Source organism: Camelus dromedarius, chromosome 16 (assembly GCF_036321535.1).
Source record: "Camelus dromedarius isolate mCamDro1 chromosome 16, mCamDro1.pat, whole genome shotgun sequence".
NCBI lineage: Eukaryota > Metazoa > Chordata > Mammalia > Artiodactyla > Camelidae > Camelus > Camelus dromedarius.
Genome location: NC_087451.1, coordinates 55,754,786 through 55,778,329, shown reverse-complemented (window position 1 = coordinate 55,778,329; position 23,544 = coordinate 55,754,786). Strand labels below are relative to the sequence as shown.

The following is a 23,544-nucleotide window of genomic DNA, read 5'->3' as shown; positions in this document are numbered from 1 at the left end:
GGAGTGACTAGGGCCTATCCGAGCGCAGGGCGTGATGACGCCACGAGTTGCCGGGAGGCTTTCGTGCCCAAATTCGCTCAGTTTGTCCCCGGCAGGGGTCGCCTTCGAGATCCGAGAGGCCAGACCTCAACCGCCACCCATACCCATCGGCGCGAGGGAAGAAAAGACGCTGTGAAGAGATGTGGAACTAGGCCTCTGGGCTTAAAATAAAGTCGAACTGGAGACTAGGAAGAACCCTACGGGATTCATACTTCCTTGTCAGATTTCAGCTAGTGCTGAAAAGAAGGTGTAATATCTCTGCAACCTGGGAGTGCGGATGAGGGGAGAGTGCATTTGTGTACAGTCACTCCAGTCTAATAAAGTACTCTATAAGAGGCCAAGGGTTAGCACATTCAGGGGGCGGAGTGGTTAAAAAACTGCTCCAGAATGTAGTCTGCTGGACGCAGTGCCCTGGGCTGTTGTGTATGGTGAGCCAAGAGGAAAGAGGGTGGAAGACACTAATGGCAGAAGCTTCAGAAGGTCTGTTGAGGCGCCTTTGTGCATCCAGACAGACACTGTAGTGAAATGGGGAACATAATAATAGTATACCTAGGGAGCGCTTAAGAATCCCCCAGGGAAAATAAATTGGACCTGAAACCCTGTCTACTTATTTTTCAAAGGAATCCTCCAGTGATTCTGCAGGGGGTTACAGGTTCCAATTTCTTAAGACACAAAACAAAAATCTCCCTGCCTGTCTTGGAACTTTTATCTCTTCCATAAATGGAAGTCCTGAGTTTTAGACCAGGTCAGTCCCTACAAGACTATTTAACCCTGTTGTAAGGTCCTAGAGGGCAGAGAATATGTTTTGACCATATCCTCCCTTATATTTATTTAAATAGAGGATATTCTTTGTATCTCCCCTTTATACTATTGCAGTGAATAGCTCCTTACACTAAACAGCCACTTGTTAAATGGAAAAATGGGTGCTCCAGTTTTAGGGAAAAATGCCTTGACCACTTCCTCCCTAGCTGTCCCTCTGGCCCCCGATGGCTGTAGGATGGATAACAGGACTTTTAAATCATCACTGGAATAAACTCATTAACGTCTCTTCTTTATAACATCGTATCTGTAACTGACGGTGGGTGAGAATGGTGAAAGAAGAAAACAGACGAGCTTTGTTCTTCATCTTTATGAAGTTACCCTTCTGGATAGTTAGGATTGTTAGCTCACCTCTTTATTAAGTTTACATCACAAGGGAAAAACAGTCAAGTCAGCAGATAACTACTCGGTTTGTCCTTGAGCAATGTAGTGAGGCCTTGGAAGATGCTCCAGAATGGGGGAGGATGGCTTAAGCTTTTGGCAGTTGGTCATGAATTCTTGGTGAGTGAGGGAACCAGCCTGGGCAGGGGTTGGCTAAGAAGGGGAGAGTCTGACTTCTGGAGCCAAAAGCCTTGGAAGAATTATTCTACCCATAAAACTATTTTAAAAGAGATTGATGGAAGATGTTAAAACCCAGCTTTATAAGAGGAGGCTGGTATGAACCCAGAAGTTTTATGAGACTGAAAATCTATGTTAGCTAGTTCATGTGCCAAGATTACCCACATCACTTCCTCCCACAACTACCCTGAATTGAGGGCAGAAGGAGGAAAGGTGAAATAAGATAATATCACATTTTCTTTTTTAAAGTTTTGGGCCAGTCTTATTCTTGGGTACCATTTTTTGACTTATCCGCATTTTCTATTCTGTAAACTGAAAAGTTGTCTTACTCTCATTTTGGGTTGATACTACATATCGCTAGGTCTGTGCCTTTCCCAGCCTCTCAGCTCAAGTCCAGAGGATCCCAAAGGCTCCTCTTTGAAGATACGCTGCTTTGAAATGATCTTCTGACTCTAGAATCTAGAGTCCACATTCTCCACCCAGCTAGTTCGTCCCTGAGCATTTTCCATCTCGCCTGAGGACAGCGTAATAGTTTTCATTTACATATAATCTACATGTAGTATGATAATGTCTTTTTTTTTTTCTGGCACAAGAATTTCCTTACAATGGATTTTGAAAGAAAGACACCAGAAGACATTTATTTGTTCCAAAGTGAAACAACATTTTTCATGAATTCCAGGAAAGCTTGATTTTGGGATCATGAGTGGGAGGGGTTGGGATAGGGAATTAATTAATTAATTAATTAATTAGGTTTTGCTGAAATGGTTTATAGTTTTTAAAAGTTTGAGTGTTTCTACTTTTAGAGGACTTAAGCATCAGTGGATGGGTGGCAGTCATAGGGGTGGCAGAGGGTAGTTACAGAGTTGGAGAAGTGGAAATTGGTTAACTTGGATGATCGACTAGGGTGTCCATTATCTTCAGCCTGGTGGCTTTGAAATGACCTTGGGCGTCAGGACAGGGCATAAGGGGGTAGGGAAGGCATTAGGGAAGCAGGAAGTGGGTGGAAATGGCAAGTTAGGAGGCCTTGGTCAGTAGCTGCAGGAAGGTGAGACTAGCGAAAAGGGCACAGAGGTGGGGGAGGGTGTCTGGGTCCCACATGTACAGGGGGCCCGATCTCTGCACTTCCAGGCCACTCAGCCCTACTAGGGCCTCTGTGAGGGTCAGTTCCTCTTCCCCAAGGGAGGAAAGCAACTCAGACTGCAGGGGGAAAACACCTTCACTATCCTGTAGGAAATTCTGTTCCATTGTGCTCTCCACCTGGAGGAAACCAAAGTAACGTGAAAAGAAAGAAAGAGCTGGCAACCTCTACTCCTTTCTCTTAACTCATAAAAAACACAAAGAGCACTACCTTTCTTTACTTGTAATCCCTTTTCTTACATTACACCTCTGTCTGAGCTTTTTTCATAACCTTTTCATACAGTGGGCAGCAGCACGTTGTTTGTTTGTTGGGGGAGGGGTTATTAGATTTGTTTATTTATTTATTTTTAGAGGAGATGCTGGGGATTGAGCCCAGGACCTTATGCATGCTAAGCATGTGCTCTACCACTTGAGCTATACCCACCCCCCAGCATGTTTATTTTTAGCTCCATTTTATAGAGGAATCAATTGAGGCTGACTCAGAGACATTAAGATTTGTTCACATCACCAGAGTTTTCTGTCCCTTCTCCCAAAATCAGGTGGGAAAAGCCAGGAAATTGCCCAGAAATGCATTCTTTACTTCTAGTTGTGAACTAGCAAACAGGAAGAAACATGGAAAGAAAAGGGAAGGGAGCAGGAGCTCCTAGGATAAGACAGAGGCCCTCTAGGAAGGTTCTGTCATGAAGTTAAACTGTATCTTTCCTCTGTTTCTAGCTGACTCCCACCCAAACTCTCTGTCACACCTGGTGGTGTTTTCTCACCAGCTTTAGTTGCATGGGTAGGATCTTTTTCTCCATGGATATTACCAGCAACTTCTGTTGGGCTTCACTTAGCTCTGGAGGAAAAAGCAGAGAGAGAGATGTGTGGTGTTGGTGCAAAGGGGACTACAGGCTCCAAATGGGTGCCTTTCCAGCATTAATTAATTAATGAATGGGTGTCCTTCGGGATTAATTGATTCATACAGTCATCCATGGTTGAATGCCTGCTCTATGCCAGGCACCTTTGCTGGGGCTGTTGGGTAAAACTGGTCCTCTCTTCACTCGAGCTTGCAGTCTAGCAGAGAAGACAGAGTGTAACGAGTAATTACAATACAGGCTGTTACGGGAGCCATAGCTGAGGGGTCTAACTTTGGTCTTGGTGTTTGAGGGCCAGCTTCTTAGGGAACAAACACCTCAGTTTACACCTGAAGGACCAGAGAATTTTTAGAAGTTGGGGAGTGTTTCTTGCAGAGGGAAGAAGAGAATTCAGGGGTCAGATCAGAAGATGTTACCCTCAAATTAAAGCTAACAGATATCAATATAAAATTGATGAGCTTAACTATATTCAAAAGTTTTAAATATATGGCTGATAAAACTAGGGTGATTTCCCAATCTCTGTTAGCAAGAGTAGGCTAAGGTGACCAAATGGACCCTTAGGAATGAAACCAATTTTTAAAAATGTAGATATAATTTAATTAACTGTGGTATAATGTGCCTGGCATTTATTCATTTACTCATTCATTCATTCATTCATTCAGGAATTCATTTAGTGACTCATTCCTCCACTGAAAAGGTATATAAATGAAGACCTCACTCCCCACTCACCTGTTAGGGCTCCAAGGAAATAGAGGATGGCACCTGTAGCCTCCTTTGATAGTAGGACATCTTTTGGGAGTGCCTCCAGGGTCACTTCATGTCCTCTGTCTAGAGCCCCTTCCAGCTGTAGGGAAAGGCGGGTGACTATTTAAGATAACACAGGTAAAGGGCACAGTGCCTGGCAACTAACAATGCCTTGAGATGTGTTAATTATCTCCATTTCCTTGTTTCTTTTTCAAGGTATCAAATCTCCCAAAGTATTGGACTCTTGGGTTCCTTCCTTGGTCCCTGAGCCTTGGACTCTGGAAAGGAGCATGGAATCGGCACTGTTTCCCTTCTTCAGAGGGACCCAGGTCCCAGGTGGTCTGGCAGCCTGGGGGGTGTTTGGCCAGCCTTGGGGAAGGCATCCGCTATCAGTGCTCCTGGCCACTAACCACCTTCTGCCAAATCTGTCAGATCCCCTACCAGCTGTGCCACCCACATGCACCTCCACCAAAAGCCTTCCTTCTCCTGCACCTCCCCCCTTCCGCTGGGTCCTCACTGTGAACTCCAGGTCTTCCAGCTCCTTTTTCTTCCCTAGGAGTTTGCTGAGTGAACAGAGCAGGGAGCTCTTCCCCACTGGGCTCAGCTTCTCCACTTCATGGGTCTTTCTTTGAACCTCTTCTTTTAGTGTTCTGAAGTCCTTGAATGCCTCCCCTGTGGGGACAGTAGATGGGGCACCATCCCCATCAGTTCAGGCAGCCCTCTCCCTGAGGGTCTCCTTCATCCAACCCTGCTCAGGCCCCTGGGCTCTGCTCTCGGCTGGAGCCTGGTCTCTCTTTTTGCTGGACCAAGGAATGCAGTTCATGAAGTTATCCACCAGCCTTGACTTGAGGCTTTGGGTGGTGGGGGATGTGGGGGCGAGGGGCTGGGCCAGGACCCACATCATCTAAGCCAGCAGTTCATTCTCCCTGAGACCCTAGGCTCCATCCATCTCAGATCAGTAGATAATTGACTTCCCTTTCTCTAAGACTTCAGCTAAGAGTTGAGAAGGAAGTTCTATTTCCCTTCCCTAAAGTTATTGACAAAGAAGTGATTGTGATGACTGAGCAAAAACTGGGACAGGAAAGAGCAGTGGGTCTCAATCCAGGGATGTGGGTGGATCAGGGATAGCTTGAATCTCCACCTGCCCCTCTAGGGGCCTCATCCTAAGAATACGTCTAGCCTGCTTTGGAGAGAGTGGCTTCCTGGAAGTGGCTCCAGCTGCCAGCGTCTAGGACTTAGCACCTGTCTTCCCCTCCCTTCACTCCAAAGCTACTTCCACTGCCTTCCTGCCAAAGTCTAGGAAGAAACATAAAGTTCCTTACCAACATCAGATGCCTGGATAACTGAGGGAAAAAAAAAAAACAATTAGGATGCAATCCTCCAAAACAGTAGCCATACCCAGGGGATGAGACATTAATGGAGGTTAGGAAATACATCCCGTCTGCTGGGATATCCCAGCCATTTTAAGGATATGGTTGCTCCATTCGTGAGAGGCAGGAATGAGACAGCTGAGAAGCTAATGCATTGTTAACCAGGGCACCTGCATTGAATTGGCATCACTGTGACTCAGCGGCTCCGGCCCCGGGCCCTGGGTGGCTGAGTTGCAGACGTGATGTAACAGGTATTAATTACTAAGGCCCTTGAGGACAGAGGTCGGAGGCATGAGACCGCCTGGGCATGTTGTCCAAGGACTTCCCCCTTCCCCTGTTTTTTTTTCCTGAGCCATTAGAATTCCTGCCACATTTCAGAGACAATAGTTTGTTGAAACTTGCCCTGCCACGTTCCTCATCAGTCCCAGAGAGAATGGAGGAAAAAGATTGGAGTTTTAGAATTCTGTCAAGGAAGTTGCGGCGAAATGACAGGAAACACTTACGGGTGAACTTCTCCTCTTCTGGCTTTTCTGAAGACAGAAACAATGTACATATGTCAGCATAAAACGTCTTTGTGCCTTTTTAATCTACAGCAGTTGTCAAGGCAGCTTTATCAGTGATCATTATAAAAACACAGAGAGATGATGTTAGCGCATCCGCCCCCGCAATTTGGGAACAGACACTGTCTTCAAGTCTTATATCTGCTTCTGATGGTGCCTTCTGGTCTCTGTCTTTCTGTTTCTGTCTCTCTTGGGGATATTTATATGCTTCTATCTGTCTTTCCTAAAGTTGAGGATAGATGCTTTGAGAGACTTGGGAAACAAAAGCAGGGGGCTCCTTGGGGGATTCTGGTGTACCCCATGAGAGCAGGAGGGATTTCAGCCCATAGCGTCAGGGGTCGGGCAGAAGATGTGGGGGGCCAGGAAGCAATTCCACTTACCTCCAAGAGGGAAGGTTTGCATGTTATCATTGTAGATACACGGAATATCTGAAAGGAGCAAGAGAGGGGAGAGCAGGAGGACTCTTAACGGTCGCCCCACCTTTCTTTCTCTAGTCTCAAGCCCATGGGCTCTGCTAAGGGCTGGGAACCTGCCCTCAAATGCCTCACCTGGTCCCCAGCTCTACCTCTGTTGCTGGACGTAATCTTTTCTTCTTCTGTAAATCCTCTCCCATGATAACACTGTTTTCTACCTTGCGTTCTAGTACTGGTGTCTGTGTCAGTTTCCTCCACTGGCCACAGACTTCTTGAGAGCAGAGGCTGTGCCTGTTCATCTCTGTATTCCCTCTCCTCAGCGAACACAGTGCCTAGCACCCTGAGATGCTCAGAACCAGGAGTTCCTCCCTCCCTCTCCAGAGCAGACCCTGTCCCTCTGTGCCTGGAAGTTGGACCACAACATACACCTTTACTCAGTCCCTGACATCGCCACAAGAGGGGACCAGGATGCCTTAGTTGTGGTGCAGGTAATTCTCATCTTGAGCAGGGGACCATTGGTGTCTGCTCACCCCACTCATCTTTGCCTTTGACCATCAGCTGTCTCACTCGAAATGCCAGGATGCAGCCCTTGGGGATGGTTACAGCCTCCTTGTGGTTTATGGATCCCTAGAATTAGACATAAGAATTTGTGAATGTGCAGAGAGCCTCAGTATGAGACATTGGGTGTGTGTTGGCAGGGCAAGTGGAGGGCGAGGCCTGAGAGCCTTTGGGGAGATAAGAAGTGGGGAACACCTCAGTGGTATCCATGATTGCCTTTCCACCCGGCACAGTGAGCTTCTGTGGCAGCGCTCTTCTTCTCATTTCCGCTGATCATGCCTCTAACAATCTGTTTCTTATTTCCTGGTTCCGGTACAGGAAGGAACTAGGCAGATCTGTTCCGTCACCTACCTGTGTATCCCTGTCCCACTTTAGAGCTTCCACCCAGGCCCTGGTTCCTTCTTCCTCTTTGCCATCTGTCCCATGCTCACCTCCTTCAGGAAGCCTTCCATGACTAATCCCTACTCTTAGTTCCCACTCATCCTTTGAACATTTATACAAAACAGATACAAACATGTAGAGCATTACTTATTACACACTGAGTTTTCCAAGCCTGTGTTCTCTAGTCTTTAACCTCTGTGTCTCCCCCATGAGACTGAGAACCTTCTGACAGAAAGGATGTCTCTGCTGTAGATCAGGAGCACCCTAGGGGAGAATCCACACTATGAGTTTCCTCTTCCCTGATAGCTCCCCGTGGCACCTGCCACAGGACTGTGCCCTACTGGACACCACTGACCAGAGAGAGGATTTGTTTCTGGCCAACTGGGGTCTGGATGTTGAAGAGCAGGGGGAAGGAGTGGGTCCTTTTCGGTACTGGGGCAGAGGGACTGATCGGGCAAAGTCAATGCAGCCACTGAGGGTAGGCTGAATGTAAGTGTGTGTATGTGTGTGAACCAAACCTGTAGCCCCAACGGGGCGAATATTGGGAGGGAGAAGCAGCCATCGGCCTTGCTGGCTCTCTCCAGGGTGACCTCCTGCACAGTCTCCACCACCTCCATCACCACATACAGGTTCATTCTTTCACTTCGCATCTCCTTCAGGAACGGGTGGTCTACCATCAGCTTCCTGTGGCAGGAGAAACATCAGGGTACCGTCCAGAGCTTCTCCCCATCTGGGCCCTGTCCTTCTCTTCCCTTCTGTCATTCCCAGGAGCGAGGCCTGATGGTGTCAGGGAAAGCGTGCAGACTCTGGAGTAAGACTCAGGTTGAAACCCCGATCTCCCGCTTACTGTCAGGGCGGCTTCTCTGAGTCTGGGTTGCCTCATCTACAAAATGAGGGTAATGACACCTACCTCCAGGGTTGTTGAGAGACAGACTGTTGGTCGGTCAGAGCTCCCACCCTGGCTTCTGAAACCGAGGACACAGATGCCCTGGGGTGGGTACCATCCTGCTCGGACTGGCTCTCAGGTATGGCTCTATCCATTTGGAGTGGTTTGGGGCCCCAAAGCCTTTGCTCCTGTTGGTTTGTACCTGACAGCAGACAAAATCTCATGCTGCCCTCAGTTTCTCCCCTTTATTTCTTTTAAGGGACTAATTTTTCATGGTGCTTGTCCTGATTGTTTTTATAGTGTTCAAATCTGTATTTTTGTATGTAGAGGGAAATACTTTTCTCAAAATTAAATGCTAGTAAATATTGTATTAAATTGTCATGGAGGAGTTCTTGTTTAATAAATGGACATGTAAAAACGACAACAAACAACTAAAATAAGGGGTTGGGGGGTATAGCTCAGTGGTAGAGCTTGCGCTTGGTGTGCACAAGATCCTGGGTTCAATCCCCAGTGCCTCCCTTAGGGGGAAAAATTAAAAAAAACAGAAACGTAAAAGAATTTTTCTCAGGCATAACACCTGGCCCAGAACAGGGCCTCGTGGTGGCTTCTTTCTCCCTTGCATTCTCCTCCCTCTCCTCCCTGTTCATCTCTCCTCGGTCCTTCCTCTCCACCTCTTATCTTTTCCCTTGTGATTAACACCAGTTCCTCCTCTCCACTTGCTTACACACATAAACCTGTCCTTTGGTCTTGCTACCCCCTCCAATTACCATTCTGTTTCTTTCCTTCACTTCAGTGGCAAGTATTTCAAAAGATATGCCCATACCCAGGGTCTTTACTTCCTCACTGCCCACCTGTAAATTCTTGACAAGTTGGCTTCTATTTCCACTCCTCAACTGAAATCACAATGACCCCCCCACCCCACCCACTGAACTCAGAGGCCTTCCTGAACTCTGCAAGACTTTGGACCTGTCTGTGCAAACCCTCTGTGCAATGCTGTTTTCGCCAGGCTTCTGACCAGTTTGCCTCCCATGTTCTGCTCCTGTCTTTCTGGCTCTAAATCCTATCCATTCTGTCTGCATCTCAGTTTTCTAGGTCTTTCATTTTCTTTGGTTCCCTAAAATTTTATCTTCTCTGAGATTCCACACTTGGTTTTCTGTCTGAGTTCCTTCCAACAGCTCCCCTGACCTCCTTCCTGCAGTTTTGATCTTTAAATTGCTGACCACCACCCACATGTGTGGCTTCACTTTTTCTCTCCGAACTCGGTTCTAAATTCTGTCTTCCCGTTCCTATGAAGGTCACCACTTGGGTCAAATCCCAGAGTCATTTAAAAAATTCTTATGTATTTAATTTATTTAAATAAAAATTGTATATATTTAAGGTGTACAAGGTGATATTTTGATATACATATACATGGGGAAGTGATTACCGCAGTCAAGCCAATTAACATACCCATCTCCTCACGGAGTTACCATTTCATCTGAAATCTACTCTCTTTTAAAAAAAAATTATTTTTTCATGAAGGGAAATTAGATTTATTTATTTATAAATAGAAGTACTGGGGATTGAACCCAGGACCGCGTGCATGCTAAGCACACACTCTACCACAGAGCTATACCTTCCCCCTCCCCGAAATCTACTCTGTTAGCAAATTTCCGGTTATACAATATAGAATTATTAACACGATCATGCTGTGCATCAGATCTCCATCAGAGTTGCTTTGACAAAACCCTCTCCCTAGCCCTGCTATTGGCTGCCAGGTCCATCCATCTTGCCACCCCAGAGGCCTCACGTCTGTTCCTCCCCCTTCATTCTGCCTGCTCTTCCCAGCTCACTTTGTATCTCTGATGGGCAGTGGAACAGAGTCTTGCCTGGTCTGCCTGCTTCCTCCAAACCCCTGTCCCTCATCCGCTGACTCACTTCCTTCGTCTGGTCGAATTAGTCAAGACACATATCAGAGCATCGTCAGGGTCTCCCTGGTGCCTACAGCATAGTTCCATCTTCTTGACCAGACACCTGGGTCCCCATGACCTGGGCCCTCCTTTGTTCCACTCATCCCTCTTCTGCTCCTGCCAAACCGGCTATTCACAGTCCCTATAGGTTTTGAGATTTCTCACCTGCGTGCCTTTGTAATGCCATTCTCCCAGTCTTGCTTGTCCAATTTCTACTTATTTCAAGACCTAGTTCATGGGCTGCCTGCTCTGTGAAGTCTGCCCTCGTTTCCCCAGCCAGAAGTCCCTCTGACCTGCCGCAAAACTCAGGCAAAGCCTTCCTAGGACACTGACCTCTTCTTGCCTTGGATTAGTTACTGTTGTACATTTTTTCCCACACTCCGAGATCACCAGATTCTCAGACAAAGATGTTCTCGTGCAGCCCAGCACCAGTGGGGTGCTTTGTACTCAGCAAGGTATATAAATGTTTCCTGGATGGCTTCCCAAGCACCCCACCCTTCCTTCCTGCCTCCCCGATCCTCACCTCCTTTCAACCACTACTTAACTACTTAAAAGTCGGTTCCCTTGTCAAGCGAAACATCTGAGGAGCCCAGAAGAGACATGGCATCTGCCACACCCCTTATGCTGCAGGGGCAGTATTTCCAGCCTGGTGTGGGCACGGGACTGGGCAGGGGAGAGAGCTTCATTTATGGGAGCAGAATGCTGTGTTCAAGCCACAGTAGGGAACAGTTAAGGCCTCTTCGCTTTTTAGTGTATTTCATAGTCTTAGGGTCAGAAGGAACCCTAGAAATTTTCATCTAACGCTGTGACTTTTCAGGGAAGAAAACTCAAGTCCCAAGAGAAGTGACTTTGCCAAGGTCGCACAACACATTAATGGGGACACACTCGTCCTCGTGTGTGTGTGTGTGTGTGTGTGTGTGCGTGCGTGTGTGTGTGTGTGTGTGTGTGTGTGTGTGTGTGTGATGGTGGGGAGGGGTACTGGAGGTGGTGGAAGGACGGGAAGGGGTGGGGAGTGGTTAAGAAATGGCCTAAATGACCTATAGGCCAGAAGGCCATTTTCAAGAGCGCCCCTGGGGTGACCACATAGGTGAAGGTCAGTGTGAGGGCCCTGCCCTTTAACTCAGGGCCCAAAGCACCCTTTCCACGCACCGCTCCCCCATCCCAGCAGCCCTCCAGCCCTGCCCAGTCTCACCTCTCCTGGTGCAAACTCTCCAGAGCCGTAGGAGCCACACTGAGCGTCTGGACCTCCAGGGTGCTGTTCCGGGACAGATTGGCTGTCCCCTTCACCTTGACCGTCTTTGGCACATCCACCTCTCCCTCCACTCGGGCATCCAGCATATTCTTAAAGCCAAAGTTTCCAGAGTCTGTTGGGTCTGCAGGAGGGAGAAGACGAAGGGGGCTGGGCTCAGAGGCATCCGTGGTCCCCGCCTCCTGCGAGGTCTTTGGGCTAGAGACTCCTATCCATGCTGCCACCACCAGGGCAGAGGGAGGTTTGGGGGCCCCTCCCTCAGTCCCCAACCCCACGCCCGAGGCTGACCTGAGGGCGAGCTGCCGGGTTCAAGCACATCCAGGAGGGTGTAGTCAGTGTGGACGTACCGGGCTCCCCAGAAGAGCGTACTCTTCCTCTTCCTCAGCACCAGGCAGAAGGGGTGGAAGCGCTTGAAGTCTATGAGGCTGTCCAGGGGTGTCAGGTCCCCTCGGGGGTTCAGCTGGCGGACCAGAGCCCGGGTGACATTTTCAAACATGGTCATTGTCTTTGCAGGAGGGGGAGGGAGACAGGAAAGTGACAAGTTGGGAGACCAGAACGTCCCCTGTGGAGAGAGATGGGGGGTTTCTGGGGCGGGGGCACCCTTAAAGATGCCTGGATTCTCCGAATGTCAGAGCTGAAAGGAACCAGAGGAGTCTTCATTCTACCACGAGGAAATGAAGCCTTGAGAGCTGAAAACAAGTCGCCTGGTGGGTGGCTCGGCGGGCTTGGGGAGCCAGCCCTCCCCTCTCCTTGTCAAGGGCTCCTTTCTTACTCCCTGCTCACTTCACGGACCTGGAGCCCGGCCGGAGCATTTCATCAGCTGTGGAAGTAAAGCTCCTCTCACACAGACATGCCCAGAGAGCTGTGACAGCCAGGACCTGGGGACGCTGGGGGAGGGAGGCAGCCACCCCTGGTGCCAAGGGGGAGGGCCCGGGAGGCAGCACTGTTCACCCAGTTGCCTTTTCTTTGGGTGGGGGTCACTTCCCTGTCCCTTTACCTCCCTTGTGCCCTTCTCCTGGCTCATGGGTGTAGGTTCTACTTTCTCCCACCTCCCTCCAGGTACCACTCAGCAGATCCAGGCATTTTGATGCTCTTTGCCCTCGCCCCCTCTGCTGGTAATACCTCCCTCCCAATCTAAAGAATCCCTATGTGTCCTTTAAGACTCACTTCCGGTCACTCCTCTGTGACCCCCTTCTCTCTCCCCTTCAGGCAGCTGGTGACTCCACCCCAAAATGCCTTCTGAGACACCTGCCGCTTCCTGTTGTTGTGATTTGTTCACCTGACTCTCTCGCCTACTCTACCGTGACCTCCTAGATGGCAGGAAGTAGGTCTTAGTCATCCTGGTGGCCTCAGCTCCAAGCACCGTGCCTGGTGCAGACTTGGAGCTTGGCAACGTGTGTGGAATGGATGGACAAGTGAATGCATGAACGCGGCCCTGGGAGACTTGAGCTGGGGTGAGAGGGCCCTGGAGAACATGGGGCCTACAAGAGCCTGAAGTTCATGGTCTCAGCTCTCTGTTTTTGAGGTTCAAGTCCAGGTGCTCTGGCTGGGCAGCCAGCTGGCACAGCTGGGTTATCCCCGAGGGTGGAAGAGGACACACCAGCCAGCCTGGAACCGCCTCATATCCCAGTTGGCACCTCACAGAGTTGGGGAAGCAGGGTGCACACACACAGGGGCTGGGGCCACTCTGTCAACCACACTAGCTCCAATGTGCTTTTTTCACCTCTCATTCCTGGGAGGGCCCAGATGGGACAGAACCACTTCCTGGCCAATCTGGGAAGGGCTCTGGTGACTGCTGTCTCCTCCTCATCAGATAAGTGCTCACAGGGCCACCTCCCCCTTCTCTCCCCAAGGCCGATCAAGATTCCTACCCCACCGGGATCTAGGGGACTTCTTGTCCCACCCATGATCTCGTCTGTCCCTAGAACACCCTCTCCTCCCCTGCTGTCCTCTAGTTCTTACCAGGGAGCGGTGCTAGGTCCTGACCAGCAGCTGGGTCTGGAGTGAGGGTCTGGGCCTCTCTTGGTCTGCGGGCTGAGAGAATGACTGTCCTTCACCAGGACAGGCTGCTGCTTTATGCCTCCGTGGAGGCAAGGATGTTGGCTTCCAGGGACCCCACCTGCTCCAGTGACCCCACCCCTCACCTGCTCCACTTCCGGGAGAACAGCATTAACCTGTTCCACGTGTGCCCTGCCCCAGGCCCTGTGTCCCAGCCTCCCGAGGGCTGAGAGGACGGGAGAGGTGCTGCCAGGCAGGTGCCAGTGTGGGTGGGGGAGCCAAGGCGGAAGAAGAGATGCCAGTGGAAGGTTGGCTTGATGGGCTGAGAGGAGAGGAAGGAAGGCACCTTGGAGGGGGCTGCAGAGAGAGGCAGCGGGACTTCGGGTGTGTGTGTGTGTGTGTGTTCGCATGCATGGGTGTGATGAGGGAAGGCATCTCTGTTCCATCATGGCCATTGGGAAGCAGCTAGGATTCATGACGAGGCTTTGTGGGTGTGATAAGGGGATAAGAAATCCTGTGTCTTCAAATTCCAGCAGAAAGAGCAACTGAAAGATTGTCCTCCATCTTTTTGCTTGTCAGCCCGCACATCACTGCCTCATTCCATCTGTTTCAGCTCCAGGTACGTATCTATGGCACAGCTACAAGCATATGCCTGTGTAGGCAGAGACGGAGATAGACCAAATGGTTTTCTCTTATTTCCTGTTCAGCATCTCTGCTCCTAAAAGAGTATTGTACAGACACACACAAATGTACACAGGCAGAAGCATAGCGGAGTTAGTGGAAAAGCTCCAAACATCCATCTCCGGTGGGAATTCAGACATCTTACCATCGGTCACTCGGGTCTTACTCTTATCTCAAATCCCTGCCTGGAAGGAATTTTAAAGGGGACTTTACACACATGGTAGGTCTTTAGATGACAAATCAAAACTTTTTAAAAAGTGTCTTTTCTTAAAAATTGAAGTGTAGTTGATTTGGTGTTAGTTTCAGGTGTACAGCAAAGCAATTCAGTTATAAAAATACATATGCATATATATATACATTTTTTCAGATTCCTTTCCATTATAGCTGATTACAAGAAATTGAATATAGTTCCCTGTGCAGTACAGTAGGTCCTTGTTGTTTATCTATTTTATATATAGTTGTTTATACCTGTTAATCCCAAACTCCTAGTTTATTTCCCCATCTCCTTTCCTCTTTGGTAACCATAGTTTGTTACCTATTTCTGTGCATCTATTTCTGGTTTTTAAATAAAATTTGTATCATTTTTTTAGATTCCACATATAAGTGATATCATATTTGTCTCTATCTGACTTACTTCACTTAATATGATCATCTTTAGGTCCATCCATGTTGCTGCAGATGGCATTATTTCATTCTTTTTTATGGTCAAATCAAGACATTTACAAGCAAGGCTCCTATGGTGTTGGGATATGTGTCTACGCATAAGTGCATGTATAACCTGAATACCACTGAGCCTTCATGCTCTCACTTTGAGGCTCTCCTCAGTATCACCCACTGAAGATGAAATATTGGCTTAAAACCCATGAAGAGTAAGTTAGGTCTTTACTGGAAGTTTTCTGGAGGGGCTGGTGGTGACTAGGGGAGATTCGATCACATCATATTCAGCAAAACTCCTAAAAGTTTAACTCTTCCACCTCTGTCCGCAAAGTCTCATTCGGTATGACAGGTGCTCCCAAATCTCTCTCTTCTGTGTCCTGAAACAAAACAAGACCTTGCCCCTGCTGGGTCTCTGGTCCCTGCCCCTTGTCCTTTTGTTTACCTTCCTTCCCATTGAACCTGGGCTCATCTTGTGCAGATACCTAATACTGCCTCCTTCGACAGCTCTAATCATTATCTTAAGCAAACATCTCTCCTCTTTAGGAGAAGCAGAAGTGGGCGCTTGGGCATGTGGGGAGGCTGTCATCAGTCATGCAGTTCCTGTCACATGTGTGCATGTATGCAGAAAGGTGTTGTCTGGGTAATATCTTTTTCATCTCTTATTTTCCTGGTTCTTCCTGGACTTCTTCTCTGCCTCTCTGTATCTCTTATTTGGTACTTTGTTGTGACACCACAGCAAACCATCATGTGGTCCTGGTCTTAATCAGCTCCTGAGAAGGCAGCCCCACTCCCCACCCTCTGACCATCCCATCATTGCCTCAGCTAGACATTTGGGGGTTTCTTCCTAGTGTCTGTCTTCTTACCTTATCCTCCAAAGATCTGGAGAAGAGTGGTTTCAAGAAGTCACACCTGTATCTGTTCTCAGGACCCAAAAAAGTCTGTCTAGCCAGTTTTGTCTCCTCTGACCCAGAAGTCTCGCTCTTTTCATTCCTCTTGCCTTCCTTCATTCACTCTGAACTCCACCAGGCCTATCCTCCTTCTCCTTGTCCTGTTCCCACTCTACTTCTGCCCCATTGCACCATCCCGCAAACTGCCTAATGGTGTTCCAAGCAGGTTCCTTTGTAAGTTCAAGGCAGAGAGAAGAAATAAGGGCTTATGAGACCAGCCAGGTTGAAGGTCTTGTGCTTTTGAAATAAAAACATCCATGTCAGGCTTGTTCTTGGGCTGTTCCTCCCACCTATCTAGGATATCCTGTCTTTTTGTCACCCCCCCCCCCCCCCATTCACCACAAGCTCCTCAAGGAAAACTCCAGTAAAGCCTTAGGGTAAGGTCACAGAATCCCTTTAGGGTCCAGAGGCTCCTTTTCCTCAGAGTCTTTGTTTATGTTCAGGGGAATCTGGGACATAATTCAAACTGTGCTGAAAGAAATTTAAGTTGGAGTAATATGTAAGAAATTTTTTGGTCAATTAATAGTGATTTATTGAAACAAGCTAAGTGGTGCGTGGTGCTGATGCAGGCAGCAGGCTTTGCTCTCTACCTCCCTCTAGTGGTCGATCAAGGGAGTTAATGGGCGATAATCACCCCTTGATATGCGTGTGCACCAAGCTGTGGTTTGTGTGTGGTTGCTAGAAGATGGGGATCAGGTAAGGGAACAGACTTAGTGGAGGAAGCCCCAGCCACCTGTTCTCTGGCAACTTGACCTACAGTGTGCACTGCGGACCCTGAAGTCAGACCCAGACATTGGGACAGGACATTAATTACTTCTTTACCCATTTTCTTCTTTATTATTATTGACTTTCTCCTCAGAAAGGAGCCAAAGAGGAAAGAGACAGACTGGAATGGTGGAGGAGGAGGAAGAATGTGCCCCAAAGTCGTTGCATTTTATATCTCTCATGGGAGGTTGGAAGTTTTGGAATGCAGACTGCAGACTGTGGGCTATACTTCCATAAATAAACTATTCTTTTCTGAACACAGTAAAACCCCCAGACTCTTTTATTATCTCCTAAAAAATTTTAAGTTTTCTTCCCCAATTCCCAGATCAGCTTTGGAGCCCAAGACATCTCCAAAATCCTAGCTGAGCAGACACTGTTCGGTGTCTTGTGACACGTCCTCAAATCAAAGCTGTGCTGAGGAACTGAATGCGCCCTGAAATTTTCATTTTGCACTGGGACTCATAAATTATGTTTTAGGTCCCTCTTGGTACCTTGGGCCCAACTCAGTAGGCCTGTCAGTCACATCAGTGACTGACTCCATCTCCATTCTAGATCCTCACCACCCAGAGCCTCCAGCAGGTAGAAGATGTGCCCAGTCAGTATGGAATTGAGTTTGCTAGAAGTCTCCTGCAGTCATTCGAGGACTCAGACCATGCGCCCCTCTCCCCGAAACTCTCAGAACCTATGGCTTGTTAAAATCTAGGGTCCCATCTACTTGACAGAGAGATGGGAAGTGATCAGCTAGATACTTCAACGGTTAGAGAGACAGGGAGATCCCCTCCTCAGGGCAGGAGCCCAGTCTCTCTTAGCGTAAAGAGGCCTTCCTCGAGTGGACGAGTGGACATGCTGGATGACAGCTCCCTGAATAGGAGGCCAGTCACGCCCCATTCAGCCTGCATCTGGCTCCTACGGCTCGTAGCCCCGCCTCCGGCGCGCAGGTCTAGCCCTCACCAGTTTAGCCCCGCCCCATCTCCCGACTCCTCCCCCTAGACGTTTTAAGCCCCGCCTCTCACCCCGCAGGACTGCAGTCACCACTCTAGCGTGCTCCGGAAGTCTCTATCACCTCGCCCCAAGACTCCTGCAGTCCCGCCCACTCCGCCGCAGCCCCGCCCCCGCTATGTCCCACAGCTCCTGGGCCTCAGGGCCTGGCCCAGTCGTGCCAATCCTTCCCTCAGCCCCGCCGTCCGCTGTTCCGGGTCAGGCCCTTAAGCTACAGCAGCTCCTCCACCTCAGCCTGCAGCTACCGAAACCCTGTGGGCTCCCAGGGGACCGGCTCAGGCCCAGAGCTTTGCGTAGAGGACAGTGGTAACGAGGACCATACCCTGCTCCTCCTGCCTCCACATAACTTCACCCAGAGGGCCCCCCACCCCAGGCACAGAGTCCTCCTTCTGGGCCTTGGTGTCCTGTGCCTCCCTCAGGTACCCCTCTCCAGGGAAAGAGGATCAGGGCAGGGGCTGGTGTGGAGTGACAGGGGAATTCAACTCCTAACAGTATTTTTCGATGGGGTTGAGGATGTTGCAGACGCGAAAGGGACCAAGGGTGACTGTGATAGACGGAGATGGAGGACAGAGAGCCTCTAGGGAAGAAGGGTCCGCCTGCCCCGTGGTGCAGCCCTGGGTGGGTCCAGACTCATCACACCTAGAAGAGTGTGGTGGAGGCTGGGGGCAGGGGGAGGATGTACTTAAAAGCCCAAGAAACCAAACCTGTGGCTGGGATCCCCAGCATCACTACGTCATGTCAGAGTCAGAGAGACCCCTCTGCATCCCACCCACCATCCTGTCATGGTTTTGAGAAAGGGCTCCAGGCTTGTGTTCCTCAGTGGGCTGGTTTCTTTCCTTTGCTGGAGAAGGCGGGGGAGTGGTGTCTTTGTGTCCTCACCTTCTAAGACTTCGTCCGACTGCCCTCATCACATTATGGGGTGGGAGGGAGAAGAGTCCTTTAGCTTCTCTCACCTTCAGAGGGGGACATTTTTAGATTCTGGTCTTTGAGTGGGAGGATGTCTGTGGGGGTCAGAAATGGATCACTGGCTGTCACTGATTCCCTGACTCTTCCTGGCCTGTCCTGGCCGGCTCCCCTCACCACATAGGCCTACATAGGGTGGTCTCTGAGCGGGGAGGAGTGGTGGGAGGTGCAGGCACTAGGGAGCCACACTGAAGGGGTTGGGAGGAACCTGTGGAGGGGCTGTAGATCACCAGCTGGTTTTGGGAACAGACCCTAAAGAGGAATAGAACACGCTGATCGCCCAGATTTCAGCCCCGAGGCAGGGGGGACCGACCCTGGGCCGTCTGCCTCCCCTCCTCTCCTTCAAGTTCCACTTGGCTTCCACCTGGCTCACTCTGGCTGTTCCTCTCGGTGACTTCTGCTTGGGGCAGGTGGTGGTGGTGAGGGGATGGGAGAGATGTGAAGACAGGGGATCTTGGCAGAGGGGGCAAGAACTCTGGCAGGGAGTGGAGCTGTGAGGGGAAAGCACCGGCTGGAGTCTCAGAGCCTGGGTTTTGCTCACAGATTCACCACCGAGTAGCTGGTGAGTCACTGGGCTTTTCTGAGGTAGTTACCCAAACACATGAGAAGGGGTTTGCTGTAGCAGCGTCACCTACCTCACAGGATTCATGTGAGATATGAGATGCAAAAGTCCTTAAAAAGAGAAGAGTGGTACTGTAAAAGGTGGGAGGCCATTGTTAGAGGAACTGGATGAGAGGCAGGCATGGATGGGAGAGAAGGATGTTAGGGTGCCTTAATGACAGGCAAGGACGCAGGGGAGACTCAGGGGCTGTGGGAGGGAAGGAGTGTGTATATGGATGGGGGGCAGAGCAGAGAAACCATCTTGGAGATTCCTGACTTTGAACCCAGCAGCAGTCAGAAGGGAGATGGAATGGCTCCTTCAATCTTGCTCCCTACCTCCAGGGTGGCTTCCTTCAGCATCTTCACAGCCTCGGTCACCATGTATGGATAGGTTCTCCCCATGCTCCTGAAGCTTCTTCAGCTGGGTGGGGTGGAGCTGGCTCTGAGTGGGTGGGGCTCTCTTCCTGCCTGTGTCCAGCTCCCTTGGTTGCATCTCCGAGTCCACCATCGTCTCCATCTACCCCTCCCTCAACCCATTCCCTTGGAAGAGGAGTGTGTGTGTGTGTGTGTGTGTGTGTGTGTGTGTGTGTGTGTGTGTCTCAAAAGGACAGGGGGTCTGTGGGTTCTAGTCCTGTTTTTTCCCTGACTCCCTGTGTGACCTTGGACAACTCACCATCCCTCTCTGGGCTCTTTTGTAAAATGAAGATCCCTGCCAGCTCTGACAGCCCGTGCGACTTTAGGTCAGGGCATGTCTCTTAGTTCCAGCCCCCTTGGCTGGCCTGGAGTCCTCAACCTGCCTCCCTACCCGACTCTGCAGCTCCCCTCTTCTTAGGTTTTCCAGATCTTCTGCAGTGCTGAGGTTTTCGATGTCCAGGATGACATTGGCTGCTGACTGTGACGGAGATATTCACCAGAAGCTCTACGGCTGCAGCCTGGGTGATCTCGGAGTCTTTTCCCAGTTCTTTAGGGCAGACACAATGCCCTATGCTTGTTCCCACACATCCCTTGAGGGAACCATCCTTGATGGTTTGACTCTGCATGATAAATTGCCTGTGACTCCCTAAATGAATGAGAATTGAAGGCTGACCTCAGACATTAGTTTAATATGCATTCTTGAGGTGTTTTTTTTTTTTTGAATGTTCTGAAAGAGGAGGATAGTAATTGTCATAAGTGCAGAAATGAGTATTGTGACCGGATGGAGATAAACTGGATTCCAGGGACCTGAGGCAAGTGCGTGGGTGCGGTGGTGATTGTGGGACATTAAATAGGGACAGAGAGACAAGAACAGAGAAAGACCATGATGTGCTGACTTGTGCTGGAGACTCCAGAGCCGTCTTCACCCATCCAGAGGGCTGTTGTGTGCAAGAGAGATGGGAACTACTCGACACAGCCCCAGGCCAGACCTTGGTGCCATGGGAGGAAGGAGGCAGGAGGCAGGCCAGGTGGAATGAGCCTTTTCTCCACCATCTTTCCGCATCGTTAACTTCTGCCCTGATTGGAGGGAAACTTTCTCAAATGCATCACCTGCTTCCTGTCCCTGAGAGTGGACGCTCCAAGATTTGACCTCTTTTTACAGGTAAGTCAAAAGTCCATGACATTAGTATTATGCATTTTGCCAATGTCCATTGGCCCTCTGGAGGTGAGGAGAATCATTTGTCCCCACAGGGCCATTTAGAAGACAGTAAAATGCCCTACTGTGTGCTTTTTTGAGTTTTTCTTTTTAACAGTGATTTGGTTTTTTAAATATTTTATTTTATTTTACTCCTTTAATGAAGGCACTGGGGATTGAACCCAGGACCTTGTGCATGCCAAGCATGCGTTCTACCACTGAGCTATATACCACCACACCTGCTTTTTTGAGTTCTTATAAATTCTTTTAATAATGGCCCGCCCTGCTGCCAGGCTGTTGTTTCTTACTGCTGTTGTTCTGTCTGTGTGTCTGTATATCTTCACATATACTGCTTCTATCCTGTTGTATGTGGGAAACCAGAGATACAAAATTATTGGAACTCAGTGTAAAATAAGATTTTAAAAAATGGGTAAAATAAATGGGTTCTAAGTGCTCCTGTGAACCAAGTACCTGAACCTTAGTGAGTGTTTGCTTTAGATGCCCCTTCTAGGCTCACATGGCCCCAGTGCACGCCTCTGTCCTCTGGGCCGCCATCATTGATACACTAACTGTCAGGTCCCCGAGGATGGGCTCCACAACTTCTTTATCTTTGTATCTGCAGGTTCTGGCACGTAGTAGTAACTCAATAAATGTTTGTTGAATGCATGGACTAGTGGTGGGATCTGTTTTGACAGCTCAGACGCCTTTGTCTGTCTGCTTTGTGTTCTGCCTTCCTGGTTTGGGAACTCATTCCTCAGAGGCAGGTGAGGTTGCTGATGACAGAGTCCCAGAGAGACAAGGGGAAACTGTTTCCGATTGGAACTCCTCATAGTCTAATGGGGGAAGTGCTTGGAAGGAGCTGCCTGGGTTCTTCCGGTTTTGATGCTGACCTCCCCTCATTCACGTGGCACTTGCAATGTCTGCACATGAGCCCAGCACAGGAAGGGTGGGGGCTGGGCCCCACCTGCCGCTCTTAACTGCCTCCCTCAGCTCCTGTGTGTTCAGTTTGTTCTTGCTTTATTTCCTTTGGTGGAGAACCAGGCTTTGGAGGTGCTTCAGTCTTTGTCTGAGGGATGTCTTAATCTCACCAGGTTCAGAGCTCCCCAAAGAGAAAGGACTCTATTTCTTCCATTAGTCTGGGGGTTCCCTGAGACTTAGGGTCACATCTCTCCTCCTCAGACTGGGGCACCCTGAGGGAGGGCAGCATCTGCTTTCTCTACCGCTCCAGCTTCCCTCCAGAGGGCAGGAAGAAGCTGGTGGCAGAAGGGCTGAGTGAGGGGCTCTCCTCTCCTCCCACCCCTACCCACTGCCCGCTGGCTCCAGGGTGCTGCCTGGAGGTGACAAGCTGGGGCCTGCCTTCCTAGGTTTTTGCTTCCGAGCTGGACCAGGCATGTGGCTGAGCTCTCTTGGTACCCGGCTGCTTTATTCCTGGCTCCGGCTCATCCAGCTGGGAGAGGTTGGTCTTGACATAGTGGGTCCCCCTTTCCTCTGGATCAGGCAGAAGGGCCAGAAGCAGACAGCAAAAATGAGGCAGCCCAGCTGTCTTGCCAGGGCCCTGGTGGTGTCTCGGAACACTGATCCTGTGACCCCTGGTCCCTGGCAGAGATAAGGATGGGGTGAAACCAGTTATGCCACTCCTTCCTGCCTGCCCAGCGGACAAACACAACCAAGAGACCAGGGTGCTGAGAGAAGGGCTTAGGGACTCAGTGATGGTTGTCCTAGCAGGAGCCTCTCTGAGTCTGGGGAGGCCCCATTTTGTCCAGTCTCCTGTGATGGGCTGAGCTGAAGCTACAGCTTCTGATACCCCCTCCCAACAAGTTCCCAACTGGGTCAGATGAAGGGGTCTTTCCCTGGGGAAGGGAGCCAATGAAGCATCTCCCTGTCACCTCCCCAGCCCCCCGTCTTCTGCCCCAATTGTCCTCCCTCTCCTTGACCTCCTGTCCTAGCTCTGAGAGGGAAGGGAATTTGAGCCAGAAGGGGGCCGTGGGGATAACTGTTGGAATGTTTCTTCTCCAGAATTCCAGGACCTCTCCCTGACCTGGGCTCCAGACAAAACTTCTCTCCCTTGATCCTTTCCCATCTGAACTCACCTCTGAGAATTGAAGTTAGGGGTCAGAGCAGGGGAACTGGCTCTTTGCAGAACTTAAAGAAGCTGTCTCTGCTGCTCAGGATGACAGGGAGTCGAACGAGGCTCCAGGAATGGGCACCAAAGATAGGGACACAGGGCCCCACCTGTCCTTCACCCTCCCCTCTGCTACAGGTCTCCACAGTCTACTTCCCAGAACCCAGTGAGATGTGTCCCAGCTTGATTCCAGAAGAGGGTGGCTGAGCAGACTAGGACAGATTCTGAGTGTCAGGGGAAGGACTGATGGAGGGTTTGATATGGTTGGGGCCAGGATTCCAAGGGCCAGATCAGGATGTGGCTGGGGTGGATGGTCAAAGGTACAGGTACAAAGTTTGTACAGAGGTACAAACTTCCCACATCCAAGTTCTTTCCCCCATCCCTAAGCATCTCTGGAAATGGAGAGGGAGGCCCATGTCTCCTGAGAAAAGAAAATGGGGGAGGGGCCCCAGGTTTTTCTGAGATCATCAAGTTGAGGTTTCCTGGGTAATAACGAGGAAGCTCAGCCTTGGAGTGGTGGGAGGAGCCTCAGGGATCAAGCAAGGAGGGGAGGAGCTGGAAGGGAGACAGGGAAGTCAGAATGGGTTAGAAGGACCAGGGGAGGTGATGGATTCCTCTTTGCTGCTCCTTAAGTGTCCTACCAGTCTGCCCCAGGCTCTGCCACAAGCTGGGTGGCACCCTGATTC

At 49.9% G+C, this 23,544-nt stretch overlaps 1 protein-coding gene and 1 non-coding gene across 4 annotated transcripts; one reads left to right on the top strand and one right to left on the bottom strand.

Annotated features, from left to right (window-relative positions):
* Positions 1-2,103: 2,103 nt before the first annotated feature.
* On the bottom strand, positions 2,104-12,754 carry GSDMA (gasdermin A). Of its 3 annotated transcripts, none has more exons than XM_064496047.1 (12): positions 12,685-12,754; positions 11,806-12,022; positions 11,461-11,641; positions 7,952-8,117; positions 7,025-7,121; positions 6,462-6,509; positions 6,025-6,051; positions 5,474-5,494; positions 4,669-4,823; positions 4,137-4,251; positions 3,315-3,388; positions 2,104-2,673 (listed from the first exon to the last, which is right to left on the bottom strand). In XM_064496047.1, the coding sequence occupies exons 2-12, from the start codon at positions 12,017-12,019 to the stop codon at positions 2,431-2,433; spliced, it is 1,341 nt and encodes a 446-aa protein (XP_064352117.1). In that variant the 5' UTR covers positions 12,020-12,022; positions 12,685-12,754; the 3' UTR covers positions 2,104-2,430. The 3 variants fall into 3 exon arrangements, with proteins under 3 accessions (XP_064352117.1, XP_064352118.1, XP_064352119.1); XM_064496048.1 differs by having other exon boundaries at positions 11,806-12,079; positions 12,685-12,740; XM_064496049.1 differs by lacking the exon at positions 12,685-12,754 and having other exon boundaries at positions 11,865-11,969.
* On the top strand, positions 8,767-8,838 carry TRNAT-GGU (transfer RNA threonine (anticodon GGU)). Its single transcript has one exon. It is a non-coding gene; the product is annotated as a tRNA-Thr (tRNA).
* Positions 12,755-23,544: the final 10,790 nt, after the last annotated feature.

Excerpts from the sequence above, each read along its gene's own strand:
- GSDMA (XM_064496047.1), bottom strand. The coding sequence starts at position 12,019 with ATGACCATGTTTGAAAATGTCACCCGGGCTCTGGTCCGCCAGCTGAAC. Across the intron at positions 6,052-6,461 it reads GCAAACCTTCCCTCTTGGAG|AAAAGCCAGAAGAGGAGAAG; the intron begins GTAAGTGGAATT and ends TTCTGTCTTCAG. Across the intron at positions 4,252-4,668 it reads TGGAAGACCTGGAGTTCACA|CTGGAAGGGGCTCTAGACAG; the intron begins GTGAGGACCCAG and ends CTTTCCCTACAG.